At 43.7% G+C, this 17,016-nt stretch overlaps 2 protein-coding genes across 5 annotated transcripts in view; one reads left to right on the top strand and one right to left on the bottom strand.

Annotated features, from left to right (window-relative positions):
* CMSS1 (cms1 ribosomal small subunit homolog) overlaps positions 1-4,109 on the bottom strand; it is a 361,068-nt gene extending 356,959 nt beyond the window's left edge. The window contains exon 1 of one of the 2 annotated variants that reach the window (XM_043538602.1): positions 4,087-4,109. Coding sequence is in view for 1 of the 2 variants with exons in the window: in XM_037908344.2 (XP_037764272.1) it covers positions 645-720 (76 nt within the window). In the remaining variant the exon portion in view is untranslated. Of the gene's footprint in view, positions 1-644; positions 955-4,086 lie in introns of those variants that run through there. The other variant, XM_037908344.2, reaches the window with a different exon arrangement.
* A 105-nt stretch (positions 4,110-4,214) lies between these two features.
* Positions 4,215-17,016, top strand: part of TBC1D23 (TBC1 domain family member 23) — a 65,621-nt gene continuing 52,819 nt past the window's right edge. For 2 of the 3 annotated variants that reach the window (XR_005226677.2, XM_037908284.2), the window contains exon 1: positions 4,245-4,552. Coding sequence is in view for 2 of the 3 variants with exons in the window: in XM_037908284.2 (XP_037764212.1) it covers positions 4,518-4,552 (35 nt within the window). In the remaining variant the exon portion in view is untranslated. Of the gene's footprint in view, positions 4,553-17,016 lie in introns of all 3 variants that reach the window. The other variant, XM_037908298.2, reaches the window with a different exon arrangement.

The raw sequence follows: 17,016 nt of genomic DNA, 5'->3' as shown, positions 1-17,016 counted from the left end.
TGAGGGAGAGTGAGAATTCAGATCCTATCCTTCTGAGATACATGACACTAGTGATAAATAGTGACCAGTCCCACCAGCTGCTGCACGTGTTTACCGCCAAAGGTTTTATAAACGCCACGTTTCAAAAGCCTTTTAAAAACTTAAGTATCCTCAGTCAGCCCTGCCAATACCCAGAAGAAGACCAGAAGTCCCCAAATCAGAAGAGAATACGCTTTATAAGCTTAATGAAGACAGGGACCAGTTAAGCTCCAACCTCAAAAAGCATCCAGTTCCTCTCCCCTTCCCCCCCGCATCTTTATTTAAATATAAATTGTCTATTTCAGTGACTATTTCTGTTTAACGTTTTCTGTTTATAACTCCTCCTGGGGAAGAGGAATATAGACTGGACATTTTGTTTACAAGCAAACTTGAAATGTTTACACCCAACTCGGGAGGGGCGACGGGAGGAAGGGCCGCTGGAGAGAAGGAAGGAGCAAGGGGGCAGGCAGAGAGGAAATGAGGAGTGGGGCTGTGTGCGAAAAGTGAGGGAGGAAGGGAGGTGAGGGAGACGAGGAAATGAAAGGGGGAGGGGGAGTCCAGCGAAGGGGCTGCTGCTATGAGCCCAGCAAAGGGAGGAGCAAGCTGCCCACGTGGCGAGCAGGTACCTGGGCTATTGCTGTCGCTGCTACCATGTGTTCCAGGCTGAGGCTCCCACCAAGGCTCGTCCAGCGCGTCCCCCATATGTCCCAGCCGCACCGCAGGCCACGCCGCCGCTACTCTACGCCGTCCGGCAGGAACCGAGCACCAGCTCCGGGGGACGCCGCTGCCGGCTGCTGACACCGCCCTCTCCCGCCAGAGACACGCCCCCTCCCCGCTCGCTACTAAGCCTGGCACCGCGGGGCGGGTTTGCGGTGAAGGGCGCGCGGAAAGCAAAGGGCTCAGCGGCCGGGCTGTCTGCGCGCGGCGTGCATGGGAGCCCTGTGCACACGTGGTGTAGGCGCAGATATGTGTGGTGTCTGCATGGTGCGTTTAGGTTCCTGCATATCGTGTGTGCACAGAGGGACGTGATGTCTGCATATGCACATGTGCTTGCTGAGTTAGTGGGTGGCACACCGGCAGACATAAGACCCTCTAATTAGACACGTTTGGTGGGGAGAAAAACAGGGACATTTCTTTTAACTCTGTTGAAACCTAGTCGTGAAGGAGAACTTTCCAGATGGACAACTTGGGGAAAAGACCAGCATTTGAAAAGGGGGGAGGGGTAGGGCACAACTGGTATGTGTAGTATGGGTAAGTGTTGAGTCTTTAGTATACATACATATCTGTGCACACATGCATGCGTCTGGCAGGTTTAAGGATGCTTTACGTCATGTAATATTGAAATTATTTACTATCGTTAGTTCATCATACATATTTTACAACTCTTTTGTTAGTAAGTAGTAAGAAAAAATAGGTGTTCAATTTTCAAGCACTGCAATCAAGTTAATCAAAGATTGCAAGGGGGAGAAAGGAGCTGCAGCTAGAACTCAATCATTCATGATGTTTATTTAAGTCAGACTGCATCTGTCTTGTTTGGGCCTGGAAAATATCTACTTTCTTTATTATGATACTTCATAACCTCTTGCCTGAGAAAGGACTATAAATATGTTAAAATATATTGTAACCTTGTAACTTTTTTCCCCTTTCACATATGGAAAATGGATCTTGCAAACACTTAAGGAATTATGTAATTTTGTTCACAACAGTAATTCTATTGAAGTCCATGGGACTACTCAACCAACTAAATAAAGTTATGCAGTTTCCTAAAAATGTGCAGTATCAAGACCATACAATGTCACTGGCTATGAAAAGTATTTTGAGACATTTACATTTACACAAAATCTTGCAATACATATATTTGTATGTAATAAATACTTTTTATAAAGATAAAAATCATATTTATGCAATAACTAAATTCAGTAGCAATTGCTTTGAAACTACTGCCTTCCCTCATGATATGTAATACTAGTAGGTCATTTATTTGAGTGTAAATCTTCAAATATCCTTTGAAGTGTACAGAACAGCATAATCTTGCAATGTATTTACAATCTCTGGAATCAATTCAAAGCTCCATTGCTAGGAAAGGGAAAGTGGTATCAGTATTAAGATTTAACAATTCTACTTTAAGGCAGTGAAATATTAGTAACAGGTATTAATTAACATATTAATGAAAATTAAAGGGCTGGTCCTGCAAACACTTATGTATGGGCTTAACTTTAATACTGTGAGTAGTTTTATTGATATCAGTGGAACCGTTCACAGTAGTAAAGCTAAGCACGTGTGTGTTCAAGATTGTGGCCAAAGATCATGCTAATAAACTCAAGGAAACATTGTTCACTTACTCTGAGTGAAGCACAATGTTTATAAGCAGAGCCTTCATTTTAAATATTGTATTTATAGTCTATTGTTTGCAAAAGCAATTAAAGCACACAAATAACAAAAGTAGATAAATGCAATGATCAGATGCAACAAATGAATATGCCGTAAAAAGAAGCCACACACTTATCAAATCTATAATAGATTTATATACATGGAATATAGCCGAAGGCAGGAGTTCTCAACCTTTTTCTTTCCGAGACACCCGCAACATGCTGTAAAAACTTCATAGCCCACCTGTGCCACAAAAACTGCTTTTCTGCATATAAAAGACAAGACTGGCTTTAGGGGGTAGCAAGCAGGACAATTGCCTGGGGCCACCATGCTTCAGGCTGCTCAGGCTTCAGCCCCAGGCAGTGTGGCTCAAGGCCCCAGGCTTCAGCCCCAGGTGGTGGGGCTTCAGCTTCCTGCCTTAGGCCCCAGCAAATCTAATGCCAGCTTTGCTTGGTGGACCCCCTGACTCCTGCTCACGGTCCCCCCCAGGGGGCCTCAGGCCCCTGGTTCAGAACCACTGGCTGAAGGCACTAGTGTGAAAGAATATACATGTGTAGTAACCATAAATAATCATGAGATGGCACTATTGCTCCATAGAAATTAATCTAACCCTGTTTGTTAACACTCAAAGCCTGCTCCACTTAATTCCCAGCTCCTTCTTGTTGCTGCTCCACAGCTGAGTGGCCTTTAGATATGCAACCAAGCAGAAGAGGAGAGATCAGAAAGTTGTCTCTGTATCCCCTCCACTCTCAGGCACTCAGCATGGGTGACCTATATCTCTTACCCTTAAATAGTGGAGAAAGAGATCTGAACCTGGATGGGATATTCCTCCTCTGTCCCTCACAGGCAGCAGATCAAATGGCAATAGATCACTTTGCATGAATTTATGATGGGATCGTGGGTAGCTCAGTGGAGTGGTCCCTTGTAGCATTTTCCTCTACCCATCCTCCACCTCACTCACTAGAGGAGGAATACTCCTTTCCAGCCCCTACCCAGGCTTCCCGATTTTTTCCTGGGAAGTGGCACACAGGCTTTTCTGGCCTCCCTGTTTGTAAATGGCAATTTTACAAGAAGTTACAGGGAAGCCTGAAGTTTCTCTGTGACATGTGAATATGAGATTTTATTCTGCTGGTGCTCCTTTGTAAACTGTTATGGATTTTAAGTAAAGCAAAGTAACCCATTCAGCTACTGTGCTTTTATTTCACACTTCCACATCACACATGCACACCTGTCCTTCTTGGGAAGGGTTTTTCATTGCTACAACTAATATTTTGGCAGTTTGGAGGCTGAGTTGCTGATCTCTGCTATGCACATGCATTAGCTGCGGTCCTGTGTTGACTTCAGGTAATTTTTGGTGCTTCTATGTCCTCTGACTCCTCTTGATAACATTGCTCAGGGATTTTCACATCTTTCCATAATGTGGATCATAATTTAACAGATTGTTCTTGTGGATCAACTTCCCCCTCCCCCACTTACATAACAGAGCAACATCTGTGACAACTACATCATTTGCTCACGAAAATAGGTTTATCACTGCGTTTAGAGCAACACCTTGCCTTCCCGAAGAAAACAAGGTCACCAACACATGCTCTCCTTCTGCTCTTCAATTCAGCCCCCGAGCCCCCTGCAATACATCCCACACTGGGACACGGGGTGGGGTGGGGGAATGCTCCCCCCTCCCCAGCTCTGTACACTTACTATTACTATGATTTATGTTTATGATGGTTGCACCGAGCTGCCCCAGTCCCGGAGTCAGAGCCTGCGCGCGCTGTCCGCACACAGCAGCACTCAAGCTGAGGGCGCCGCCTGCGGGCTCCAGCAGATGCCTCCCGCCTGGGACGAACCCGTCCCGAGCCGCCCCCAGCGCTCCTAGCTCCTCCGCGTTCCAAAGGGGCGGGTCTGAAAGAAGCTCGCGCGCGCGCCCCATCCCCCAGGCCTCATAGCAACAGCAGCAGCCCGACGGCTCCCCGTGACGCCCACGTCACAGACCGCCCGCCCGTCACCCCCGCGCTTTACGGCCAGCCTGGGCTTTACGACAGCGCCGCGGGCCGGGAAGGGGAGGCGGATGTTTTCTCCGGCTGTCGAAAATAAACCGCGATTTACGGCACAGCGAGGGCACGTCAACAGCTATGGCGGAAGGGGAAGAGACGCTGCCGGGCAGCTGGTGAGCGAGAGCCCGTCACCCCCTCCCACGCCCGGGGGCGAGCCCCGGGGAGAGAGAAACCCCCCCTCCCCCCGCCTCCGCTCGCAGCCGGCCCGGGGGAACTTGCCCCTGGGTGGGACAGTGGGAGCCCGGACGGGGGGAGCCGGCCCGGGGCAGCCTCGCGGGAGGAGCTCTTGTCTGGGCCGGCCCGGGGCAGCGGCGGCGGCAGCAGCAGCATCCCTGGCGGCGGCGGGGCTGGTCGGCTCCCGGGAGCTGGGGGTCGCCCCAGTGGAAAGGCTGGTTTTGCCCGGCCCGGAGCCGCCGGCGCGTCCTTCGGTTGAGTTCAGTTTCCTCCTGCGCGCCCGGCTCGTGCGGGGAGCTGGACTGAGTTCTTCCCGGGGACCTTTTCTTCCTCCTCTGAGCCGGGTCACCTCTAACGGCCTTCACCGTGTACCCCTAGACCGTGCCCTGCCCCCTGGGGACGCTCCGAGCGAGCGCGCGCGCCCCTACCTGCCTCCAGAGGCAATGGCCTTCGGTGGCCACAGAGACGGGATTTTGGTCTGTGTGCGCCCCTTAGCGATTCCATATGCCATTTTTGCTGCCGACGTGGCTTCTTATGGTCACTTGAGACTAAATCTTGCTCCGTGTTGTGTTGAATACCAAGGTTAAACACTTGCACTGTTTCCCTTCCTTTTTATTCCTCTCCTTGTATCTGGCTCCTGTATGTCACCTCGCTCCTCTGTTGCCTGCTTGCTCTTTGTCCCTTCCACATGCACACCTACAAGCGTCCTTTGGTTCCCTTGTGTGCAGCCACCTGTGCAGTTGCCCCACTCACTGTGATTTTCCAATTCCCAATCACCTGTTTTGGTCCACTTGTCTTACCGTCTGTGTATGTAAAGTCTACATTTAGTACTAGGCATGGTTTCTATTGATCAGTCTAGCTCTAATGTAAAGAAACTGGATTTGATGTGAACGTTGGTGTAACTAAGGCCTGTTCTACATCTAAAACATGAACAACACAGTAAGGTCAACCTGATTCCCACTGTAGATGCAGCTAGGTTGGGGTGAGCAAACTTTTTGGCCTGAGGGCCACATCTGGGTGGGGAAGTTGCATACAGAACTATGAAAGTAGGGCTGGGGTTCTGGAGGGGGTGTGGGAGGTGGTGCGGTGTGCAGGAAAGGGCTCAGGGCAAGGCATTGGGGTGCAGGAGGGGTGTGGGCTGTGTGAGGGCTCAGGGCAGGGGGTTGGGGTGCAGCAGGGAGCTCAGGGCAGAGAGTTGGGATGCAGGGGGTTGGGGTGTGGGGTGCAGGGTGGATTTGGGATGTGGGCTCCAGCCCAGCGCCACTTAGCTTGAGTGGCTCCGGGGTGGCAGCAGCACGCAGCAGGGTTAAAGCAGGCTACCTGCCTGCCCTGGCCCTGCACCAGTCCTGGAAGTGGCCGGCACCACGTCCCTGGGGCGGGGGGGGCAGAAGTCTTCATGAGCTGACCTTGCCTGAGGGCACCTCCCCCCGCAGCTCCCATTGGCCGGGAACCCCCAGGGGCTGCAGGGATGTGGTGCTGGCCGCTTCTGGGAGCGGGACCAGGGCAGGCAGGGAGCCTGCCTTAGCCTCACAGCGCCTCGGGGGTGGCAATCCCATGGGCTGGATCCAAAGCCCTGACGGGCTGGATGCAGGCCGTAGTTTGCCCACCCCTGAGCTAGGTGAATGGAAGCTCCACCTCCCATGGGGGTAGATTTACTACACTGACAGAAAAAAAAAGCCTGCCATTGCTGTAGGAAGTGTCTGTGCTACTGCAGCTGTGCCACTTGTGGTGTAGACATACGCTGACATCAGTTGCTATCTCTGTACTATGACCATACGAGTCCTGCATGTATGGCTCTCAAGGGGTTAAATCATTCATCTAACTACTGAGTTTTGTTCACTGGCAATTGTAAACTGACAGCATTCTTCTGGTTACAGAAAAGTAAATAAAGTACAGTGTTCATTATTAAGATTTATGAAGCACATTGTACAGGTAAAGCGCTGTATGCATGCTAAGTGTTGTCAATTCTAAATAAAGATCTACTCATATGGATATATAATTATGCACTAGAGCAGTGGGTCTCAACCAGGGGTCTGAGGCCCCCCCCGGGGGGGCCGCGAGCAGGTTTCAGGGGGTCTGCCAACCAGGGCCGACATTAGACTTGCTGGGGCCCAGGCAGAAAGCCAAACCCCCACAGCTTGAGGCTGAAGCCACCTGCAGTTGAAGGTCCATCAATGGCTTTTAGATGGACAGGGATGGTGTCCCCAGCCTCTGTTTGCCAGAAGCTGGGAATGGGCGACAGGGGCTGGATCACTTGATGCTGACCTGTTCTGTTCATTCCCTCTAGGGCACCTGGCATTGGCCACTGTCAGAAGACAGGATACTGGGCTAGATGGACCTTTGGTCTGACCCAGTATGGCCATTCTTATGAAGCCGAAGCCTTAGCTTCGCAGGGCCCCCTGTGGCGTCGGGACCTGGGCAATTGCCCTGCTTGCTACCCCCTAACACTGGCCCTGGCTTTTATATGCAGAAAAACAGTTGTGACACAGGTGGGCTGTGGAGTCTATAGCGTGGGGGGAGGGGCAGAAAGAAAAAGGTTGAAAACCCCTGCACTAGAGCACCCACTTGTAAAACTGTTGGGTCTTGGAACAGTGAAGCATAATCTTTGAGATGAAATCTGAATCATGTTAAAGAATCTTTGGAAAAAATACTCCAGTCCTACCACTTCCAATAATAATTGCTGAGAGTACATGCAACCTTGAAGATCTCAAAACATTGCTAAAATGCTTTTTAAAAAACTAAACCATGAGCAATGCTGGTTCCGTACAGATTCACTACAAAAATATGAAGATTTTTACCAGGTGTGGCCTATATTTATACCATGCTGAATAGTAACGTTTAGTTGTAATTGGAATAAAACTAAACAAGGATGGTATTATTTGGATGGGAGAGCTTCCCATTGAAAACTTCGGCATTGTAGGGAGTTGTGGGGATGATGCACTAGGTGAGATTTTTCTTTCAGAATCAAAAACTACATTATGATGTCAAGTGACATTGCTAGCAACACGGTGAATCTTTTGGGTGAGATGTAAAACTGATATCCTGATGGTTTGACTTCAAATGTCATTTATTGTTTTTTTCTTTCAAGAATTAATGGTCTGGTCCAAATTTCAATCTATATAATTACCCTTTTGCCTGTCCCCACTAAATTCCGTCTGCTTTTTTATTTCGTTTCTTGTGCTTTGTATATATGTTTCAACGTGCTGTTAAGTACCTGCTTTACTCAAGGGGTAGTTGTAATTTAAGGGGTGAATGAAGTGTTCTCTCAGAATAGTATGCAAAAAAATTTGGGATATTTCTTGATGTAAAATTCCATGTTAATGTAAGATTTGAGAGCATAACACTGTATTTGGCATTGCTGGTTAAAACATTCATATCCAGCTGTAGACACCATTTTGTTGCAAGGATTCACCTGTACAGATCTGATTACAGAATCAGAGCTTGTGATAATATGCTGAATTTGTAGGATTTAGAAACATTTAATGACAGATACTACCCTTAATCCTTTCACAAAACTTGCAGGTTTGTCAATATAGATCAGTGATGAGGCATGGCCCTTTGGACAAATTACCTGGATCAGTTAAAAGCCAGCAAAAAGCTGTAGATCCCGAAGATGCCAGATTGAATGCTTGATATGCTTTTTTTAATAAAAATGCAGAAAAATCACCTGTCACCAGATAGTATGCTTTAAAAGTATCAACATGTTGTGGAGAGACGCTGGGGGGGGGGGGGGGGGGTGAGTCAGTTTGTCTCTCTAGTTCCAGAGAAGTTTAAGGACAAAATACTTGATTTCTACAAATACAGAGAAACTCAGTGAAACCAAGTCACTTGGATCCAAGCACAAGGAAAATTACACTTTTGTCAGAGGAGAACATAGTAGAAAAAATAATTTAAACCTGTTTACTAACGAAATTCTTTAGGAAACCTACAGTCTTCTGTGGTGTAATAGTCAGTTTATTTTTCTCTTAATGGTTAATTGTAAATACCTGTTGGAATCCACAGTTCTTCCTTTATTTCTTGAAGAACAGATTTATGAAAATTTGAGGCATGTTGGGTAAGAGAACTCTATTTTAGCTCATATATCGAGGAAAGCAATAAAATTGTTTTCTGACGTTAAAAGAAACAAATTGTAAATTTTAGGGTGATGATTAGGGTGTATAGTCAACAGGGAGTAACCAGAAGTTTTTGATTTGATATGGGGATATACTTTGATATACAATGTGCTACATTACTGTGATCTACTTCAAGGTAGTTTTATTTGTTTTTACTTTTTTTTAGTAGGAAGTATTTATTTAATACATGGTTGCAAAATAAGTCATATTAGCCAATTTGCCACCTTTGGGTAAAAATATGAGAATTCAGCAATATTATTACTTTTGTTTGAGGCTAGAATAGTTATCGACATCGAACTCTAAATGCATTGTGAAGTAGACAATGGGTGAAAACACTTAAATGAAACAAATAATTTGTGTTCCTTTTTTAGCATATTTTTGGTATGTCCGTACTTGTGCATACACACATTTTCTCGTTGAAATTAAGTGTAATTTAAATTATAAAGTTTGCAACATCAGTTGAGCAGGAGATAAAATACATCCTGTTTTCTTTCCCTTACATCAGGATTACATTTAAAACTATAGTGAAATCATGCAAACGTGGTTATGAACCTACAACAGTTGAGAGAATCTACTGGCAGGTGCTTAATATATTTACCCTCTTATTTAGTTTTCAGGCCTCACACAAGTGGATGCAACAGCATATTTTTTTAAACAACATCAGCAGGTCAATAGTCTCAAGACCTACTTTAACTGGAAAACTGAAAGGTGCTTTCATTGTGGATGTAATCACTATTTATGCCTCCAAATTTCACTGTTGGGTTCCTGAACCATAATTAAACTGTTTGAGACAGAATAATGTGACATAAACTATTTACCAGTGTAATACTATTTTTCGATGCTCATGACACTACTTCCTAAATCTGAGAAACCTTAAGGTTAAATGTGATACTGTAACACATTTAGGGGGAAAATACCCTTTTTTGAGTTATTCAAAATGGTGCCGCATTTGGGGCATATTTCACTGCACCTCTTTTTTTAAAAGTTGAAGACCTTCTTTTTTATTTACATCAATACAAAATAGCTGTTGCTGGAGCTTTTCCATTCCAGTGAGAGGATCATTAACTAAAAATAGGAACCAGAGCGTAACGGAGGTTGCAGAACGTTTGGCGTGGGGGGAGAGAGATTTCTGGAGGGTAGAAAAATATATGTAGATTGAAGTTTTTATAGTGGAAAGCTTTTCTTTAAAAAAGATTTGCAAGATACAATACTACAAACCTATGGCCTCTGACCATTTGTTCTACTGTTGGTCACTCAGCCAGCAGGCTTGGTTTTCTTTTTTATTTACTGTATGTTAATTTATGATGTGTATTTTATAAAACATTTCTATAACTGATGCAAAACATGACCTTAAGTGTGTACTCTTTTCAGCCAATTGATATAGTTAGAGGTAGTTTCTGTGAGAAACATTTCATAAATTCAGTGTTGCTGGTTTAACTTTTCCTCCTTAATCTGAAGTAGTGGGATAAGACTGTAATAAAAGAGTTAGAGACGCACAAGGTGGTTATCTGGTTCTGTACATGTCTTCATAGGACTACACAAAAGAACTTCTTTGGTGAAAGTAAATTTGAACTGTATCTGTTTTCTGTTCCGAGTGAGAGAGTACTATTTTCCTAATAGATCTCTGCTAGCAGCCCTGCTTGTGCTAGCTTGGATCTCCACACACATTCCCCATATCTCCATAATGCAGTATGCATAAGCAATGCCATAAATGCTCCTGCTTTCTCCTTTTTCTGCCCATGTTCCTGATAATCCCAAGATGTAAGGCATTTGAAGGGGCAGGCTCCAATGCCATGCTGCCAGCAGATGAAACGTTGGTAGGGATTCAAACTTCAGGTCCTGTTCGGACTTGTTACATTTCTCAACTTATTGGGTTTTTTTTAATTATTTGCTTTAAGGTTAAATTTAAAGTGACCAATAAGGCAGTGGGAGCTAGGTGTGTGCATGGATGGGATGGGAGTGAGACAGGCTGTACTGATGGCAGCCTGGTTTCTGTTCTAGGAGGTACAGGGAGCGTGTATGTAGATCCATACCTACTAAATACATGCTTACAGTACTGCTTGCTACCATGAAGATGGGCTGTATATTGAGGCAAATAATGAGTGGTTATTATACTAGGCTGTCGTCTAAGGAGGGCAGATACAAGTAATGAGAGCATCTTTTCAAGTATAGTAGCATAAACAGATCTATGAACAGCATATGGCTAAGCAGTGTAGCAACCTGGGTGGAGATAATTGTTTTTAAGTTTCATACAGACTAATGAATGAGTGTGATGGTTTACCAGAAGGGTATGTATTACTGATTAGCTTTTTTCATCTATTCTTGTTTATAGTCAATGTCAGGTTAGCCCGTGAATGCCACACGGATTTAAGCTAAATAGGGGAGAAAAGCAACACTGTAATTTCTTATAGCAAGATATCTAGGTGTCTTTCTCAGAACAAAAAATTTAAGGGGTACATTTTCAAAGCATTATCCCATTGATGGCCTTTGATCTATGCTAGCTATGCAGCTGCATAAAAGAGTCTCTGTACTGCCAAATAGGTGAAAGTAATAGCTCATCGGTAGTTTTTCTGCTTCCTCTCTGTTCAGCCTCTCCTCTGTCTGTCTGTGATCTGGTTCCAGAAATATTTTTCTGCTGACTCTCTTCCCTGCTTGTTTACCTCACAACAGCTTCTGATCTGATTTGGCAGCCTTGTCACGTGTATGCAATGGTTATGGAGCTTCTTCACAGGCATGGAAGGAGCTGACTGCAAACCTATACAGAAATATTAGGTCTGGTTTTACCATGCAGGTCCTATCAACATTATTTGAAAGTGCTCATCTTAACTCTATGCACCCCCATTGAAATTGAAGGGTTAAGAATGAAATATCTTAATTTGGCTTTTACATTTTAATTGTGGTCTAATTTGGTGACTGTCGTCTTAATAAATAAAAGCTTTCCAGAAACTCAACACACTCAGTAATTTATGTGAACTTCCATAAAGACTAATAGGAGTTGGGATCATAGGTAGTTAGAGATGGAAAATGCATACTAGATGCTTGAATTTCACCCACTACAAGGGTGAATATAGTCCCAGATGCATTCAATTGGAGATCTTATTGATGTTATGCTTGATCTTGTCTAAAAGGCCAAGAAAAAGCACTCGTGCGCGCTCTCCTTCCCTCTCTCTCTCTCTCTCTCTCTCTCTCTCTCTCTCTCTGTATTAATCATTTGTATTGCGAGGAGCATGTGGATTCCTTTTGTTTAGACTTTTAGCTTTGTTTCATTTATGATGACCAAAAAAACTCACCTTGTTTATCAGAAGTAGTGTGCTGTTTGGTCAAAGTTTCCTGAATGGTTTATATTAAGCATTACAAACTAATTCAGTAAACCATATGATTACTACATACTTTCAATGTATTGTTATAATATTTACAAACTTAGACATGCAAAATTTATTTGCATAACTGATTTGCTAAGAAAATAATTTTCAACCATAGATGTGATGAAATGTCACTACAGTGAAACCTGCCTTAAGTAACCAATCAGCCACCCATGGCACTTGCTTAAATAGATCCTTAGTAAAAGTGAGTGTTTATGAACATTGAATTCAGATTGCACTAGAAATGTTGAAGAAGTTTCAGACTAGTTTCTGGTGGTTTTTAGAGGTTAAAGGTAAAACCTCAGCTTCCTTTGTTTATTCTAATTGGAAAAGTTCTGGAAAAGAAATTGTACTGCAAAGTGATGACTTATTTTCCGTGAAAAGCAGCATTCTATAATTGTGCTTTCCAAATCCATCCAAGGTAGTACCGGTGGGTAGGTAAGTTCTGCTTATGTAATTATTCATTTAGTAATATTTATTGTTGGTCATTACCAAGCACCTTAGTGCCTTACATCCATAAAATAAACATTTCATAAAAAATACAAGTCTTTAAACATAAAAGGCCCAACAGGGGACCAACTTCTCTTCATCCCAACCTCCTCCCCAAGTTTTAAAAGCCTTGATCGAGCAAGTCTTGCTGTATATCCTGAAGTTTGATGAACTTGGGTTCTAACTGACTGATGGAGTGGGAGGAGGAAGTGTATTTCAGAGGCAAGGGCCCTCTACTGAGAGAGACCTGGTGCTAGCTGTAAAGAGGCTAATTCCAAGCATTAACAATGGTATGCCTTGTGCAAGAGAATTGGTTTGTCAGATAAATGGTCCAGGCACCAATCAGGACTTTATAGACTGTAACTAAAACTTTGAATTGTACCCAGATAAAAACGGAGAAGCCAACACAGAACGTAAACCAAAGCTATTAAGGGCTCTTAGCAGCTTGCCCTATTCGAGAGATGAGATGCTGCATTCTTCCCAAAGGAGGTATAATAAATGTAGTCAGTAATGGACTGACTTTTGTGCAGGCCTTCACCAGTCATATGAAGGACAGGGGCTCAGCTCATTTTCAGTTTTCTCTTGTAGTTTCTTGCTGTAATATTACTTTCATAAGTAACGTTAAAATCAGTCTGAATCTGATTGATTTTCCTCCAAATAAAAAAACAAAACAAACCCGAAAGCTCCTATTAGCAATTGAGACTCTGCTCTCTTACAGAGCCCTGGTAAACTCAATCGATTACATCACCCACCATTCTGAACAGTCTTTTTAGGTGTGATAGAGGAAAAGAATGTCTGACTGTCATAGCCACAGCAGAGTAATGGAAATGACTTCTGTGTTGCAATCCATCTCATGTCAGGGTTCCTTCCCCACTCTGAACTCTGGGGTACAGATGTGGGGACGTGCATGAAAGACCCCCTAAGCTTATTCTTACCAGCTTAGATTAAAACTTCCCAAAGGCACAGATTCCTTTCTTGCCTTGGGATCACTGCCATCACCAAGTGATTTAACAAACGATCAGGGAAAGGACCACTTGGAGTCCTATTCTCCCTAAATATTCCCCCAAGCCTACACCCCCTTTCCTGGGGAAGGCTTGAGCGTATATCCTCACCAGTTGGTTACAAAGGAACTACAGACCCAAACCCCTGGGTCTTAGAACAATGGAAAAATCAGTCAGGTTCTTAAAAAGAAGGATTTTATTTAAAGGAAAGTTAAAAGAATCACCTCTGTAAAATCAGGATGGTAAATACTTTACAGGGTATTCAGATTCAAAACACAGAGGATTCCCCTCTGGGCGAAACCTTAAAGTTACAGAAAACAGGAATAAACCTCCCTCTTAGCACGGGGAAAATTCACAAGCAAAACAAAAGATAAACTAATCCGCCTTGCCTGGCTTACCTATACTGGTTGCAATATTGGAGACTTGTATTAGGATGGGTTGGAGAAGATGGATTTCTGTCTGGCCCCTCTCAGTCCCAAGAGAGAACCCCCACACAAAACAAAACCTCTCCCCCCCCCCCACCCCCACCACCAGATTTGAAAGTATCTTTCAATACCATCTAATGTAAGGTGATAATACTTCTGTAGTGACAAACCATGCTATCAGTTTAGTGATCTTCAGGGTTAGGCAGTAGACCAGTGCCATCCCCTGTTTTGTGCTCCACGGGGAACAAAGTACTGATGATAGAATTTCTAGGGAATGACTGACTGTTTTAAGATGGTATTCTGCTGTTGGGTATTTTTCCCCCTGTCTGATTGTTTCCATTTACATTATGGCAAAAGCCAATTTTGATATAAGTACAAATACACAGCTCTTTAATCTGTAAATATCAGCTATTGATAGCTGCAGAATTAAAACTAGTGGGTCCATTAGAAATTCTCTTCCAGGTGTGTTTGTAATTAGGCTGCTTAATTCTTTCCAGAAGAGTCCTGCACGTAGGACTGAAGAATCCCATGTATTGCTACAGACCAGGGACCGAATGGCTCGGCAGCAGTTCTGCAGAAAAGGACCTTGGGGTTACAGTGGACGAGAAGCTGGATATGAGTCAACAGTGTGCCCTCGTTGCCAAGAAGGCTAACGGCATTTTGGGCTGTATAAGTAGGGGCATTGCCAGCAGATGGAGGGACGTGATCGTTCCCCTGTATTTAACGTTGGTGAGACCTCATCTGGAGTACTGTCCAGTTTTGGGCCCCACACTACAAGAAGGATGTGGAAAAATTGGAAGGCATGCAGCGGAGGGTAACAAAAATTATTAGGGGACTGGAACACATGACTGATGAGGAGAGGCTGAGGGAACTGGGATTGTTTAGTCTGCAGAAGAGAAGAATGAGGGGGGATTTGATAGCTGCTTTCAACTACCCTAAAGGGGGTTCCAATGCAAATGGTTCTAGACTGTTCTCAGTGATAGCAGATGACAGAACAAGGAGTAATGGTCTCAAGTTGCAGTGGGGGAGGTTTAGGTTGGATATTAGGGAAAACTTTTTCACTAGGAGAGTGGCGAAGCACTGGAATGCATTATCTAGGGAGGTGGTTGAATCTCCTTCCTTTGAGGTTTTTAAGGTCAGGCTTGACAAAGCCCTGGCTGGGATGATTTAGTTGGGGATTGGTCGTGCTTTGAGCAGAGGGTTGGACTAGATGACCTCCTGAGGTCCCTTCCAGCCCTGATATTCTATGATTCTAGTTGTTCCGTAGGTGTGTTTGTCTTTAATTACATTCTCTCCAATACATGTTGAAATGTGGTTTATATATTACAGCCTGAGGCTCTAGCTACGCTATGACTTTTAACCAGTTAATTATGTAGCTGGTGGTAACCGTTTTGTTTCCACACACATGGTTAAAACTTGGATAGTAAACTGTAGCAGCTAACCATATTTTACCCGTGCTATAGGCCTAATCTGGCACTTGATTGTCTCTCTCTAATCAGTTTGACACACTGAGTTCAGAGTTTTACAATACTGATGGGACCTCCTAACAGTGCCTGCTTAACAGGATTGGCAGTTTCTCCTTCATCTCACTTCTCTGTGCACCTGGATATCCCAGAGTGCATTGCCTACATGCTGCTGGTTCTGCTCTGTGTGTATGTCCTTCAGGTGCTTTATTTTCTTCTATGGAAGAATGGGTTCATGGCCCACATTTTCCAGAATGCACTGGTACAAATATAGTTAGACAATTTAGGGGTGTATGAACAAACAGGGTTGCATAGTTTTGCACAACTGTGTCAGTATGTGGACACCACTCAACCATGTTTGTCCTATGTGTTAAGGAATGCTAATTTATTTTGCCTTGCTGAGTTATATGCCTAAATTGCAGGCATTAGAACCGTGGAGCATATTGTGCTGATAATATTCACTGGGTAGTGCTGTGCTGTGTGCAATGTCTGGTGTTTGTCAAATGGAGTTTGACCCTGTGGTTGCCACCTGTCAAACTGGACTTCTGAACAGAACATTAATTTCATCTAGCTACAGGTTACATTATTGTGCTAAAGAAAGATTGCACAAGAGGAAGCATATGAAAAAGAAATCAAGTGGCTAGTGTGGCCATTTTATAAATAAATGAGAACCACAAAACACAGCCATCACTAAATTTTTAGGTGTGTTTTTATTTTAATCTCTAGTTCTATATGGATCAGGCTTTCTGAAGTCTTAAGACACAGAAAAGACTTGTTCACTGCTCAAATGAATTCAGGTTTGCAAATATTTTGTTGGTTTTATTTTCCCATTTGATTCGTATTCATCAATGAGGACCTCTTCTATTTGGGAGATTATTCAAGTGAGCAGCTTGGCTTTCCTCATGCCTCTTTTAGATGGAAATGAAAAGTGATAACTGAATTGCTCTAATGAATGATGTTATGAGCTATTTATTAAGGGTATAGGTAGGAAGCATTATACTACTATAGACAAAACATTAAGCTTTGCAGTTACTGCTGGTTCTTTAGACTCCCCAGTTTAGAATTATAACCCTCTTGACATAACCATACCACTAAGACGGTAATTTATTGCACAGCTGTGAAGACAACTTTGCTGTCTCTCATCTAAAATCAGCAACTCCTCTAACATGAGTATGCATAATAGCTTTGGGAAGGTGTGTGGGGGTGTTCCTCTCCAACAGATATGTACCTGTAATCTATTTCAGGGGTTCTGGGGAGCTGCTTATTAAACTCTAATAAATTTTAACTACAAAGTAACATGTAAGGGCAGGTATCTTTCCTGACTAAAGCCTTAAACTGTAAACTCCTTTGTACGTGTACAATGCCTAGAACAATGAGGTCCTGATCTGGGTTGGGGCTTCTAAGCACTTCCGCTGTACAAATAATAGATTAATTTAAAAAAAAAACAACCTAGAAAAGTGAACCTCTTCTTACGAAGTCTTGCTACATTTTCATCCAAACTAGGTATGAATATGTTGGCTTTCACACAATATAATCGACATATAAAATCTG

Source organism: Chelonia mydas, chromosome 1 (assembly GCF_015237465.2).
Source record: "Chelonia mydas isolate rCheMyd1 chromosome 1, rCheMyd1.pri.v2, whole genome shotgun sequence".
NCBI classification, from domain to species: Eukaryota; Metazoa; Chordata; order Testudines; family Cheloniidae; genus Chelonia; species Chelonia mydas.
Note: the sequence above shows the minus strand (reverse complement) of the source record. Positions and strands in the feature narration are given on the sequence as shown.